The sequence below is a fragment of the Haliotis asinina genome, chromosome 14, assembly GCF_037392515.1.
Source record: "Haliotis asinina isolate JCU_RB_2024 chromosome 14, JCU_Hal_asi_v2, whole genome shotgun sequence".
NCBI classification, from domain to species: domain Eukaryota; kingdom Metazoa; phylum Mollusca; class Gastropoda; order Lepetellida; family Haliotidae; genus Haliotis; species Haliotis asinina.
The window spans coordinates 28,051,428-28,067,612 of NC_090293.1; the positions used below are offsets into that span (position 1 = coordinate 28,051,428).

Here is a 16,185-nt window from a genome sequence, read left to right on the forward strand (position 1 = left end):
AACACCCAACTCGGAAGGTTGAGGGAGTGAGTGAGCTTGGTTTTACGCAGCTTTAAATACCCCAGCAATATCACGGCGTGGGACATCAGATATGGGCTTCACACATTGTACCCATGTTGGTAATCGAACCTATTTTTTCAGCGTGACGAGAGCACGCCTCAACCTCTAGGCTACCTCCGCAGCCCCGGCGCTCGGGCAGTGATTGCTTTGACGTATTCATGTGTTTTAGCAGCATTACATTTAAGATCTCTAGCTACACTATTCATTCAAGTAGGACGTCATGAAAATTGTCTAATGAATAAACTGTATGCTGATTCGTTTGAAAAATACACACACGCGTTTAAATGCACACAAGCATACAGTAGAAACACTTTTAAAAATGTCATTTTATAAAACACACAAAAGGTACGTTTCTGCACTGGAATATGACAAAATTGTGACACCATTCATGACTCTCATTAATAAATTCTGCATGCTAAATGTCACTATCGCATTATGTAAGGTTAATATCATTCATAAGGTACTCGCTGCTGTTTACGAAAGTATATTAGTTTTACGGCAAAATAATTGAATTTCTTGAGTATTTAATAGGGAAGACATGCCATAAATCCTATTTATTTAAGAGTGAGTGAGTTTACGCCGCACTCTGGACCAGATAATCCAGTGATCAACATCATGAGCATCGATCTGCGCAATTGGGAACCGATGACATGTATCAACCAAGTCAGCCAGTCTGACCATCCGATCCCATTAGTCGCCTCTTACGACAAGCATAGTGGCATTTTATGGCAAGCTTGGGTTGGTGAAGGCCTGTTCTACCCCGGACCCTCACGGGTCGACTTATGTATCAGTATGGTTTTACGAAGCCTTTAGCAATACCATGGCTGGGAACTCCAGAAATGGTCTTCACACACTGCGAACTCGGGTCTTCGAAGTGACACTAACCATTAGACTACCCAATCCCTCTGTTTAAAATAGCAACAATATTAGCAACCATAAGATTCTACTGACTTCATCGTCCATGGGTGCGAGGACAAAAGGGTAAGTGTGTACCAGTATCCCCTACAGAGATGAGCTCCTGGTGCAGTTGTGTTATCGGAGCCTGTTGACGTGGTAGATACTCCCGGGACTGGGCTCCAACTTTAAGTGTCGGCAACAGGTTATTCATATCAGTTGCGGGGGTTAATTAATGAAAGCGATGAAACGTTTTAACAGGCGCGACTCAGCTCGGTTCGTGAACCTGTGTGTATGAGTATGCTACAAACAACGTCACCATTCTTGAACGTCTACGTCTGGAACGACAAATCATCGTTCGCTACTAATTAACCTCACTATCATAAAAGCTATCAGTCGTCAAATAGGTTTAGTTTGATGAAAGAACACATGCCAGTATACCTTGTCAACGTAATTCATTGTTTGTTTAGGTTACGTACAATGCACGTATTGGCGTTACTGGGACATCCAGATCGCGTCTTGCAGCCATTTACAGACCCATGCAAAAAGTATTCAGAGACTTGACGTAATTCCCATAGACTTACACGTTAATTTAGTGTAGCATAACTGATTTTCATGAATTTAATTTTCGAAAGACCCAAGTCAAATTTTGCATTTTTGTGGGGAATCATCTTACCTACAAACTCCTAAAACATGGCGACCTATGGGATTGTGCATTGTGGAGTCATACGTAAGTTGATAACTGTGATGTCATTAGTTGAGTAGTGGTCAGAAAATTGAACTTACATTATGTGCGCAGAGCAGAGACGATTTCCAATTTACCAGTCACATTTTACAAAGATCCACCCTACACTCACATCATGAAACTTATTTATGCTGAATAACATCTAAGTTCATGGAAATTGTGCCATGTGTCTGAATGTTTTTTGCACGGGTCTGTATTCTGTAATATGGCTCGAAGGACTAACGAGTTATGACAAACATTAAAGTCATGGTGGCTTCGCTCCAACACTAATGATATAAACAATACTACGGCCAGTGTAATTGTTTCTACGCTCACTTCGGCTACTAGTAGTTCTATTGCTACGACAGCTACCATCAGTGGGGGCGGTGGGTTAGCCTTTTGATTAAAGCATTCGCTCGTCACGCCGAAGACCCGGGTTCATTGCCCACATGGGTACAGTGTGTGGAGCCCATTTTCTGGTTTCCCCCACTCTGATATTGCTGGAATATTGCTAAAAGCGACGTAAACCAACACTCACTCACCATCAGTGCTATCACTACCAGTATGATTACTAGTATTATCAGTGCTACTACTGCCAGGGCTACTATCTCTACTACTGTTGCTTTTGGACAGGATAGGATAGGATGTAGGATGTTTATATAGCGCACATATCCACGCACTAGTGCATGCTCAAGGCGCTGGTATTTTTCCCTCGATCACTGGATGTCAATCTCAACAGCACTTCGTATTTCAATCTCAACTCCCTGGGGAGTATACAGCTCTTGCTGCGCACCGAGTTTATTGAGGCTCTCTCATCCTAACGAGGGACCCATTCACAGCTGGGTGGACTGGGACACATAGTCACAGTACTTTGTCCAAGTTCACTGCACGTTGTTGTACCCGCAACTAGGTGTTAGCACGTATTCATGTGGCCACCATCTGGTCATATACCAACGGATTCGTGGGTTCTTTTAAGTGCACAGGGTTGTGTACTGTACACTAGGGGTTGTGACAACACTGAAACAGTCTGCACACAAAGTTGACTCCAAGGTTTTTACACCCGGTCACAGGTGGGCTCGATCCCGACACCTCAACCTCGCTGGATCACTAGCCTGGCGCCTTAGCCAGCTCGCCCACCATGCTACTACTACCCCTGCTATTAGTCCCACAACTACTCTTGCTTCTTCTGCTGCTGCTGCTACTACTACTACTACTACTACTACTACTACTGCCAGGGCTACTGCTGCTACTACTATTGCTGTTGCTACTATTACTCCTGCTATTAGTCCCAACTAGATTGGCTACTAATACTACCCTGCTACTACTGCTGCTATGACTACTCCTGCTACTACTCCCTTGGCTACTACTGTTGCTGCTAATACCCCTTGCAGCTACTTCTGCTACTTACTACTACCCATGTTACTACTACTACTACTACTACTACTGCTGCTGCTACTGCTGCTACTACTACTACTACTACTGCTGCTGCTGCTGCTGCTGCTACTGCTGCTGCTACTACTACTACTACTACTACAACACACCGAGTGATGTATGCGGCTTCTCCTAGCCAAGGCATATACACCATTTAAAAAACGTAGAGGATATTGATTTTACAAGACTGATAAAATGCAAATGATGAAGCTAAGGGAAAAACAGATAACGGGAAAATGTGACAATTTAATCAGTTCTTTTGCACGTTTTAACTGTATGAATAAATATTACATTTTTTCCATTGGTACTGGCTAGCGGTGTGCTCGCGAAATCGAACATCCCTACATTTTTTGAATGGCATATATTATCACTGACATACTGATACGTACCATTTACGTCAAGGCTTTGGAACATTCCTTTCACAAACGCTTGCCCGTCGTGGTGGGAATTTTTCTGCCGACACATCAGCAGTGTCAGAACGCAATATTCAGCTTCATGACGCTTGCATTTATGAAAGGAGCGATCCCCTGAAAAATAGAATACAGGTATAAGTTCATGCATTATTGCTGATCGAGAAACAGAGCGTTGATTATATATCATGCTATCTCATAACAAGGCTCTCATGTGCTGCCTCTTTGTAGCAGATAGAGAGAAGTGTAGTCAGGGTCACATTAGATTCTCCAGCCTTTGGAAGTCGCTCAGTTGCTTACATTGAATTGTTACGAAGAAGTGAGTGAGTGAGTTTGGGTTTGGTGTTTAGTAATATTCCATCAATATCGCAGCGGGACACCAGAAATTAGCTTCACACATTGTGCCCATGTGGGGAATCGACCAGACAACCCAGTGATTGATACTCTGAGCAGTCCACACAGTCGGGGTGATGAGTGACTGAGTCAGTTTCACTCCATTTTTGGCAATATTCCAAAAATATCAAGGTAGGGGACACCAAAAATGTTATTCATACTTTGAACCCACATGGGAAACCCGGCTCTACGGCGTGACGCTTTAACCATTAGGCTCCCCCAACCTGAAAGTATCGGATGATCAGGCTGGTTGACTTTATTGCATGAATGTCGCATTCCAGATGTTTCTGACGTCAGTCACTGGACTGACAGGTCCAAAACTGATTTTTCGCGATCGTCGCCAAAAGCTGAAATGTTACTATGCGCCACAACAAACAAACACAAACTAATAAAATAAACGTATAGCAGGCGTACAGGAGGCGTTCAGCATTTCTACTGAACAGGGGAACAAGTGAATGAGTTTAGCTTTACGTCGCACACAGCAATTTTCCAGATGTATATTAGCGGTCAGTAAATAATCGAGTCTGTAATAGTAATCTGTAGTCTAGTAATCAATAGCATCAGCATCGATCTACATAACTGCGATAAGATGACATGTGCCAACCAAGTCAACCAGCCTGACCACTAGAACCCGTTTCTGGGATACTTAAGACCATTTCTTCACGGTTTGAATAGAGGACAATGATATTGTCGGTGCACGTGGAATTCGTGCAAGGTCCACCAGTGACTGTTCCTGTCATGAATTGTATGCCTGAACATATATGCGGCTTCAAATGTCAAACCGGTCTTTTGTTTCTAAAATTCGCTTCAGTACGTATCTACAGAGCAAGTTGGTTCTGTTAGGAGGAAATCTTGCCACGCTGCACCAAAGGTGCCATTAGAAGTAAAGCTTGCTACTGATGCCATCGTTGGAAGATTTCGTAGACAAGGCAAGATGTCAGTTTCACAGGCCATATCTAGAAAAGTCAGTCCAGGACGTTGACGATAATAACGACGTTATCAAACTTTAGACGAATTCATCCGTCTTATCGGTAAGGTAGCCCCAACCGGCAGACAGGCGGGCAGTATTATACGCTGGAAAGTATTGGAGCTTTTCACAACCTAACTGCCAAGACAGAGATGGATAAAACGTATTCACAGACGCTGACTTCGTTTTCAGACATGTGTTCATAAACTGCATGTTTGGTGGTTGAAATAAACATTAAAGCACTATAAAACGTTCCAAACAAACTTTTTCAAGTCAGGCAATTGACAACTGAATGAAATGTATGTGTTGTCTGGTATTCAACTAAGGCACATGAGGGGTAAAGTCACAATAACATCTTCTTTATCTCCAAAGTATATACGATTATGTTAATGATGTTGACAATCATCATCATCATCATCATCATCAGAAAAAATTAGGACGGGGTTGATGGGGGTGGCTGTCAGACACGATCCTTCAAGTAAAGCAGAACCTGGATGCTTTGTCCAATCATAATTATTATTTTTGTTACTATTTCACCCCTTTAAATCAGGAGACGTGAAGATTTCATAACATCAGGAGGTAGATTTATACTTGCAAAGTATATTTTAGGACCTATATTTTATTCTACGGTGGAATCAGTGATCGTAAACGTGGCTACAACTAACGTCATCTGACAACGACGACGCAACATCATGTAAAATGCGTGATTGTCATTTGTAAATAGAGTGTCGAGCAGGAGGACCGATCGTTGATTGATAACTGATCGATTGATTGACTGAGTTGGGTTTTGCGTCGAAACAACAAAACGGCTGGTGACACCAGAAATGAGCTTCACACATTTGACCCATCTGGGGAATCGAACCCGGTGTTTTAAGCACAGGGCTAACCCAGTGCCTCTCAAGCGGACCAGTGATGGCTGAGTGGGTTTTCTATCTCAGGTATAATCAGCGCCCGGTCAACATTGCACTTGAAGAGCATTGTCAACAGTGTCTATATACTGAACATGGGAGTTAGGGTCGCTATGATGCCAACATCCCGTTGATAGATGGTTCTGGGTGCATTGTCATGCCTCGACGGCGGGGATCATGACTGATGATGACCTTCCCCAAAGCTGCAGCCACCCTTGATCCCTGGACCAGGCGTTAATGACGATTAATTGTTTTGTTGACCCGGGTTATATCCGGTAAGTCGCCTGCTAGGCTTCCTCCCACTCGACCATGTTGAGTCCTTCTCCGTAGTAGCGCCAGGCCGTGAACTATACCGCGTAGCTGTAGGACTTTACAGACCTTGAGAACAGATAACTCATCAACCCTTTCCGTATGATGATGCTTAGTAAGCCTTTGAACTGAACTGACAAGGCGTATGACAAAGATTCCTATGTCGTCACGTTTCCTCCCTCCCAGCTAGTCTTGATTGTCACGTTTACTGATTACGTGTGTGGTGCCTACGTTACGAGTCACGGGCTCTATGACATTCGTTTGTTTTCGCCGCTTAACCGAATTGTGTCATTACACAGTGACCTTGCAGGCACAGGAAATATGGGAAATCGATATGGAATCAAACTCTGATTTCTACGATGCACCGAGCTTACTATTCTATGTTTTGTTTTTCTTTACCGCACTTACAGTTCTCTAGCATTAAGGCGGTGGTCTGTAAATTGTCGCAAATACACAAGTAGTGACCAGACAACCCAGTGATTGACATAATGAGCATCGAATTAAGCATCTGGGATACGATGGTGTGTATATATCAAGTCAAACAAGCTTGACCACCTGATCCCTTAAACGACGCTCACGATAATAATGAGTTGCTGACGACCAATTCTAACCTGGATCTTCACGGGTCACTATCCTGTTCGCTACTATGAAGTTTCCACTCATTATATTGACATACGTTCGCCCCCGTGATTTATAGGTACGGCAATTATTGAGAATATACACCAGCTGATCACGACAGCGTTTTTTCTGGAAAACTCATATGACCACGACCAATAATTGACACAGGCGACGCAGACCGCCTGCAGCGGAAGATGCCTTCCTTAAATCTGACACCAAATGGTATAGATTACTGCTGCAGGTGTTTGAAGTCGCCTGTGTCAAGGACTCAGCTGAACTGGAGATGAAGGTCTTCTCTTATGTGTTATATATGCATTAGGTCACAATGACATTCATTTTTTGTAAAGATTGAAATAAACTGAAGTGAAGGGTACTTGGGTTTAATATAGCTTAAGTGTTTCGACACGTTCCGCGTTGATTTATAATGGTTGTCTTCACCTCTAAGTAAGGTGCGTTTGTACACCACTTTTAGCAATATCACGGTGGGGGACACCAGAAATGACGGCCTCGACACGAAAAGAATGAACCAAGTCTGATCAGCTAGACCCAAACGTGAAAATCTCAAACTATCAGAGATAAAGAGCTAGAGTTATGAACGAGAGATGGAACTGTCCACTAACGGAAAGATTTTAACCAAAATGCTTGACGCTAAGACCGGAAGTGTTGAGTGTGAATAATCTTATGAAACGTAGTTCTGATATCCCAAAATACCTAGCGTCAGTGAGGATGTGTAATTTGTGAAACAAAGACATGCACCTATGTATGAACTGGCATTTTGTGTGGGCCAAAACTGAAATGAAAACGTTACATGCCCTTCGCATCATTATTCTCCATAATAAGGATGTATGTCCAGAGTCCAGGTCACAAGTCCGATGAATTAAGCAACACTATGCGCGGAGAGTCACTGAATGGATGACTGTGTTTGGCAGTTTGACTCCTGAGACTTTCAAGAACTTTAGTTCTGCCACACAACGAAGCACATGTGATATATCGGGCCTCACCTTATGCAAGTGAGCTTGTTCAAAATTGCCCCTGTTCACCCAGTAGAAAATGGGTACCCGATGAAATAAATCGTGAGGCTATCATATTAAACTTCCAGCGTCTAACAGGTAGTTTGGGTTATCGGGGCTAAAAATGATCAGGTTGTGCACTTTGAGCAGGATATCTAGCCTGGTAAGGGTGTTATAAATATTCTCATTATTATTATTATTATTAATGACGGATGTGAGTGTGACAAGCGTAATGAACGTACGTATTGTATATACCGCTAACTGAAAATAAACATCTGCCAAAGCAATAAGGTATGTCCAAAGTGTGATCTGTCTGAACACATATGTATTGTAACACCCTTTTCGGAAACAGCTGATCCGGATGTTAGACAGGCGCATGACTCCTAGGCCAAATGTAGAGATATCATGAAAATCAGGTAATATGATACACCCAACCTTATCACCCATACTGGATATCTTAACCATGTTGAACGCCAGTGCTTGTCACCACACATTAGACAATGTGATCAATTCTCAAGCAGTTTTTTTTATGAACAGTATGTGGACACTGTTTCAACAATGGACTGAAGCCAGTTAGCTTTTAGTAACCTGGTACCTCCTGTAGCTAGTTCCACATCAACAAGAATTTTTGGCGGGTGGGAGGTGTCATACTAATTACTGAATAACACGTTTACTGCTGTTGAGAGATCCTAAAAGATAGGGACTTTTCTAGCATTTGGCCTAGGACTATGAACATTTTCAACTTTCAATGAATCGAGCCCGGGTCATATGTCACGTGATAGTATTACCCAACAACATTGAAGATGCCTTCAAGCTTCAGTCACTTGGATCGTCTTCTTGAACATATTATCTGATGTCTGGCTAGACATAAGAGAAGTGTGAAGATGTTTGTTCCCCATCTATTAATTTGCTCCAAATAAACAACCAGAACTCTGACATGAAATGCATTTTTTTACAGTGAATGCACTAATCTTTTTTTGTCTGAAATGTATGCAGCGAGAACGAGGCTACCATCAAAGTTCTGCCGGTGCCTCACTGCATGTACACAAAGCGATACCGCCTCGTCTGCTTCTATAGTTAAGCTGTCTTTGCAAAGAGCCGGGAAATGACGTTTGGTATAAAAACTTGGTAGCCGAGAATAATTGTTGATGTTTAAACAGCCACGGATTTCTTTTAAAGTTCCGGCTCATTATGAACAGGTGTATATGTGGCTGTGTGTATTCCTTTTCCATCACACTAAGACTCCTGTACCATATTCCCCACTTACTGTTCATCAGCCATATTTCCCACTTACTGTGGATCACACATCCAACATCCTCACCCGACATACCCAGAATCTAAGGACTATGGGCAACGCGGAGGTGAGACACATTCTCAAGGTCCCTGAATATAAAGCTTCTATCAAATACATGATAGGTGCCATCTCGTCCATCCACTATACCACTCGCTCCATTCCCCGGACACCAGAATTGAACACATTGTACCAATCTGGGGCATCGAACCCAGCCGCTCGGCGTGAGGGGCGAAACTTTAGCCACTAGACGACCCCATCGCCCCAGCGTAAGAGTCGTTTGCGAAGCTCGACACGTATAAACGCGTGGGACATCTGTGAGAGCTCTGAAACCTTAAGGGGCGGTGAGGTAGCCTAGTGGTTAAAGCGTTCGCCCGTCACGCCTAAGACTGGTTCCCTACCTGGGTATAATATGTGAAACCCATTTCAGCGCAGCGTAAACCTTCACTCACTCATTTTGAACCCTTAGGTCCCAACTCTACGCTAGCCCCCAGCCTGTTGATTTCCACCAATCATATATTCATTATAATAACTTTCCCGTATACCTACAGTACACATCTTTGGACCCAGTGACAAATGTCAGACACTGCAGACTCCTCACCCCCAGTTCCCCTTCACTGCGGGGGTGTGATTAAATTAGCAGTCTGTCAGTAGAGAGTATCTAGCTCCTTCCACTGGTACTATCTGCAGAACGTTTAAATCAATCTGATGACTGAGTAGGTTAGGTGGCTGTTGTGTGCACATCCATGCAATTTCGGCTCTTTTGGGCTTCCAATGCGCAGGTCCGAGACTCGTCCGACAGGGGGCGTCTCAGTTCAAAAGTGTTATCGACGGATAACGAGGCGTGGAGACAGGTGGGCCTACTTCGGAGGGCGTCGACGCCTCTCAATCAAATGTCTCACGTTGTAGGAAAATAATCTCATTTTCCTTCGACAGAATGACCTTAGGTTGATTATTATTTGCTTTTGTGGCATTTATGTAAAAAATGAAACCCATCACCAAAAAGGTTTTTTTTTCTCTTGATGAAAAAAAAAGCATGTGGACAAAAACGTCAGAAAATGATCTTCCCTAGAGAATAAACGTCGACATAATTGGTACAGTTTGACTATCAACATTTAACTTTATCACAGGCAATGCGTATTCAGGTCTTACGTTGCAGATATGGATTAATTTAGAAAACAAGAGGAGCTTGTTTTAAACTTTAGCAATTGCTTAGTAGAATGGGTTTTTATAACCTTTTGTACTCTGTTGCAGATAGTAAAGTAAGTGAATTGTAAGTGCAGAATGAACTTTTCACCAGAGTCTATTTTTGTACAAGGATCATTTATTTGTAATATGATCTCTTTCAAGTGAATTAGGTTGTGAAGTACATTTATTCCTAACTTCTTGATTCAGTCTGCTGGTCGTGGGTTGAATCCCAGATTCTTTCAAATCCTTATCTTTGCTTTGTCAGCGTCATCCCCTGCGAATCCGAGTGAGAGCTTTTCAGCGCCTGTGAATATTTGGGTTAGAATTGGTTTTCAGCAACCCATGCGCGTCATCCCCTTGAAGATCCGTTTTTTGAACTGTTCATATTAAGCAGCCACTGTGTGATTTTGCCTGTGGAGAGCATTCAGGTTTGAATTGGTTTTCATGCTTGTCCTCCAGTGTCAAGATTCGGGTTAGAACTGGCCTTACGCAGCCTATGCGCATCTAGTCCTGTAAAAGATTCTAGTCGTCAGAAAGGTTGTATTTATTTCTCATTTTCTCTGAAAATCCGGGTTAGAATTGCTTTACCAACCTATACTGGTCGCAAGAGGCGACAAACGAGGTTTATAATAAATGGCCTGATCACGTGAGATGACTGGTATCAAATCAAATTTAACGATGATCGATGTTCATGATATCAGTCACTGGAGTTTCTTTATTCAGACTCGACTATTTCCAGGTCGATGTCAAACAACGTTATCGTAATTCCGTCCATCAACATGTGACCAAGCTACTGTATAAATCTAAGGATCCCCCACATGGGTACTATGTGTGGAGCCTATTTCTGGTGTCCCCCGCCGTGATATTGCTGCAATATTTCTAAAAGCGGCATAAAACCAAACCCAAATCCACCACTTTTTAACGATCCTCACGCCGTGCGTGTATGTTCTGTGTACAGAAAGCAGTGTAACAATGTAGAGAAAAGTATTGCAATGAAATAATCGATAAATGCATAGATGAAGCTGCTTATTTAGCAAAAAAAGAAATTGCTACCCAAGCCCATATTCGTAACATCATGACAAATATTTCCATCAAAATGAACAGTAATGATTTTTGACACTAATTGTTGGTAGCTTCGATGCCAAAGCTTGGAGGACATCATGTGTTCAATTCCTAAGTGTATCCAACTCTATTCACTTCGCCTTCGTGGTCCTGTACACAGAGTGTGAGCCCGGAGGGTGGAAAGTCAGGGGTTCGATCCCCGGTCGCATCTCACCAAACTCTTCCAAAAACGCCTGACCCTCGTTAAGAAGGGTTTAATACAAGGGCTGGTCGGTTCAGAGTATACAGTGTCTGAGGTGAGTATCTATAATAGGCGGATCCCGGAATTTTCATACTGGGGGGGATGGGCCAGACCCACTGGGCGCCGCCACCCCCCACCCCCAACACAAACACCAAACACCCTATAAGTCAGGATTTCACTTCGCCACGTATATCTATGATCAATGTGCGAAAAAACCACTGGCCCACTAGTCCGTGGCTAATAAAAGTCCAGTCGGGCAGGTAAATCTGACCCGACTGCCTAGTGAATTTTCATGGGGTCATATTGTAAAAAATGTCACTCTCTCTGGCTTGTCATACGCTCAAATCATGCAAGATTATGGCCTGATAAAGTGTTCATGATATTAGCAGGTAAAGCCAGTATTGTGCCGACAATATCTTATTGTCATCTGTTTTCGGTAATCTTTTGTCTAGTTTCAACATTCGTAGTTCGGGTTATTGAATTACCTTCTGGGCTAGTAACATTAAGGCGTAGATAGCCCGACTGGCTAGCACAATTTGGAAACACACTATTTCGCACACTCCTATATTTAACTGGATTTTTAGAATCTCATATTCATCCAAGGAAAACAGAGTACATTTAGGGGTAACAGGCCATTTCTCCCGACTTAAAAAAGGGCAAAAAATCGGGGTTTATATTCTCTTGGTATCTGCATGATAATATGTTTCGACCAAATTACCCAGCTTATCGGGGAAGTTTATGTCCCGGGAAATAAAACTGTTGGCACTGCTAAATTCAGACGTCTCGATGCAGTAACACATGATTGGCACGTGCAGCACGTGGGGAACGTGCACTCGCAGCAGACGTTTTCCCAGCTCTCTTGTCAACAAATTTCAGTTTATCGACCGGTATGTCTATGCAACGACGTTATTATTACCAAAACCTCATTGAGATCATCATAGGGCATCAGCATGAATTCAAGGGTTATATTACCAGTTTTACAACAAGGATTGATGTTTGCAAAGCATTTATTCTTCTCCCCATAGTGAAATGATTTATTCCTGGATTGGCCATCTCACACCCTATATATTCGAAAGGTACATGGGTCTGGGGCTCGTTACACGAAGCAGCCCTTACAAAGGTTAAACTTAACTCCCATTCTTTAACATTGCTCTAAGGTTCCCTTAGTGACTTACAATCACCTTAGTGCTTTATAAAAGGAGGCCCTGAACAATAAAATGTGTGTAGGACATGCCGTTGCTTCCAGTGCGACTTTTGGCAGTTGAATGTTTTGAGACACCATGCTGGTATGTTTTGATTATCACCGTACTGGTTTGCGTGTAATTTCATCAGAATGCGGTCCAATAAAGTTCGTTGATATTTTGAAATGTCTGCCGCCCTGGAGATACGTGTTGTTCTATTATTTAAGTATTAAAAAATTAATAAGGTTTGTGGTGATACAGTGTAAATACATGTATAGGTCCCGGGCGCTAGCACTGGCGCGTGGTAGGGCAGGGAGATTCACTGCACTGCGTGTTTCTGTGTCCATACGGCGCGGTTGGATGTTCATGATGTCAAACACTGGGTCGTCTGGTGCAGGCTACGCTGTGTAAAGGCTGCCGTCATGTTCGGTTACAAGGATATTGTGCAGCGTTTATCAACAAATAATTAATGGTATGTCAAGACATAGACAGATTGATGTTTTACGCGCCCACTTTTTGTGGCTATCAGAACGAGTTGCTGGCATATATGCGCAGTGGCTGTGACGGTGGCTGTCTGTGTCTGTGGTTGTATCTGTGTCAGTTTATGTCTGTTGTGCCTGTGTCTGTGTTTATATCTGTGATGTTTGCGCCAGTGTCTTTATCTGGGACAGTGGAAATGAATTGCTGGTATAAACTGGCTGTGTTGGCGTTCGTATAAATGTAACCATGATTAAGACTAGGGGTTGGCGTTGTTCGTATAAATACCATGATTAAGACTGTGGGTTGGCATTGTTCGTATAAAAACCATGATTAAGACTGGGGGTTGGCGTTGTTCGTATAAATACCATGATTAAGACTGTGGGTGGGCGTTGTTCGTATAAATACCACGAGGCATACTGCTATGGTAGTAGTTATAAACTCATGGGGTTACATAACCTGAACGTCATTTCATGAAATGACACCAAACCGACAATTCAGACACTACTTTTTGATGACTTCAGTCACAGTAATACATTAAATGGGAACATAAAACTACGACGCATAATGAGAGCGACATTCTCCATCTGCTTTGTCGCTGTTAACGAAGTAATCTAGTTATGTCTCACGTTAATGCCTAGGGGCCGAACTTTTGAAATATACAATTGCAGAATTAGTCTGTTTCGATAAACAAGATCGAGCTGCCTCAGGCACGGGAGAGCACAAGATGGTGTTAAAGTCAGACACCGGTACTTTTTATTACTGTATGCCGTCTTTAGTCCGTCAGGTGATGCTTCTGTAGCTCAAAACTACATTCGTAATATGCGATATGAAATGCCACTACGTTGATTAATTATAAAACATGAATGCGAAAATATTAAAAGTCCACAGAGTTTGAGGTAATATATAAGTAGCAGTTGACATAACCTTAAAACATGAATATAAGTCTACCCATAAATGTGATAGGGAGATATTTAAACCATGGATAACATAGGACCAGACACAAAACGTCTTAATTAGAAATAATCCGATTTGATGAGGTAAAAATACTCCCCATAAATACCCGTGAAGGTCCCGGGGTAGAATAGGCCTTCAGCAACCCATGCTTGCCATAAAAGGTGACTGCTTGTCGTAAGAGGCGACTAACGGGATCGGGTGGTCAGACTAGCTGACTTGGTTGACACATGTCATCGGTTCCCCATTGCGCAGATCGATGCTCATGTTGTTGATCACTGGATTGTCTGGTCCAGACTCGATTATTTACAGACCGTCGCCATATAGCTGGAATATTGCTAAGTGCGACGTAAAACTAAACTCACTCACTCACTCCCCATAAATCTGTTTTGGGTTAATGAAAAAAGTGAATTCATCATGTGAAATTAAATTAATCGCGGCCATGACTGCTTTAGGGAGCTACTGCATCATAATGTAATCAACATAGCCGTGACGTCAGATCGTCTAGCGTCATTGTAACAAACAGACCGCACTTGACAGGACTTACATGGTTTTAAGAGCAGATTTGTTAACACTTCCGCTGACTGCATCGGGGTGGCCCTGTTTTCTGTACTCGAGACTCAAGCGACGTTCAAGTGCTGTGACGTGATTCGGTGATCATGAATTGCCAGCACACCGGCATCGGCGACGGTGACTACACTGACGGCAACACAAAACTAATGAATTTGAAGAATTTAAGGACGTTACCAGAAAGAGATGTGTGACCCAGCAACTTGGTAATGCCATAGATTCGCATTTCATTGCCAAATTTGTGTCGTACTTTAATGATAGTAGGGCTTAATGGAAGATAGGAACCGGATCCCCCATTAATGGAAGATGGAAACCGGATCCCCCATTAGAAGGAAACCGGATCATGATGGCAAAGTGACTTTTTGCAGCGAATTGTGGCCCTTTAGATGCCTGGACCTCCAGTTTACTATCCATGGACACGTGTGCGGTACCTTTACTCAGGTCGACCCGTGGAGATCCGGGTTAGACTTGATCTTACATAACCTATGTTTGTCGTAAGAGGTGACAAACGGTATCGGATGGTCAGACTCGCTGACTTTGTTGACATATGTCATCGTATCCCAGTTGCGTAGAATGATGCTCATGCTGTTGATCACTGGGTAGTTTGGTTTCGATTATTCCCAGACGGTCTCCATATAGCTGGAATACTACTGAATGCTGCGTAAAATTATACTCACTCTATGTATTCGGTCGAATTTTCAAACATGACCATAACAGCTGACATTTCTGCTCAGGATTCTGGCTTGAGACACAGCGATGCAAGTTTTTTAATGTAATTACGACCTGATAAACAAAGGATAACGTCCAGTACTGAGGGATAATCAGTACAATAAATACGACAAATCCAAACATTTGTTTATGGGTACAACGGGAATTATTTGACAGTTCACGACGAAGATGGGTCAGAAAGAGCCTGGTGGTGCTATAAGGAAGGTTAATATATTTCTGAACGCGCGTTTTGGTTATAAAAGCGGTGGATGAAGCTAAAAATGGACCAGGTGACGTGTAAACAGGTTTTTCATCTCGACTCATCAATGGAAGCAAGACGAAAGTAGAAACGACGGATGGATATAGAAGCCAAGGGTGAATGTTTGGCTTCGCGCACGCTTTGTCTTCCTCGAACTCCATGTGGTATCGTTAGTCGCCCTGGCGATCAAAAAGTCATATCATTTACGCTACACCAACGAGTCTATTCAAACATATAGAAATCGTGTTCCCTAACCATGATCGTTCGTTGGTGAAACTAGCGTTTCTGGAAAATCGATCAAGGATTGTTGAAAACCTTACTCCATCTGGAGCACAGCGAAACCTCATTCATGCAGACTGTAGGGCTATCAGTGTTCGTAACTCATGGCCGGATGAACGATCAGGGGCACCGTGTTCTTGCATAGATTTCCCAAACAGTGACCGAGAATGCGAGAGTTGGCTCTATTCACCCTGCAGAAAATGGATACCCGGTGGGATAGGTTGTGAGACATTTAACCTTCTTGAACCCGA

General features: G+C 42.9%; 1 protein-coding gene across 1 annotated transcript in view; it reads right to left on the reverse strand.

The window, feature by feature from the left end:
• Positions 1–16,185, reverse strand: part of LOC137261149 (uncharacterized) — a 66,492-nt gene that overhangs the window by 5,487 nt on the left and 44,820 nt on the right. Inside the window, exon 3 of the mRNA XM_067798851.1 lies at positions 3,499–3,636. Within this exon, the coding sequence (XP_067654952.1) occupies positions 3,499–3,636 (138 nt within the window). The remainder of the gene's footprint in view (positions 1–3,498; positions 3,637–16,185) is intronic.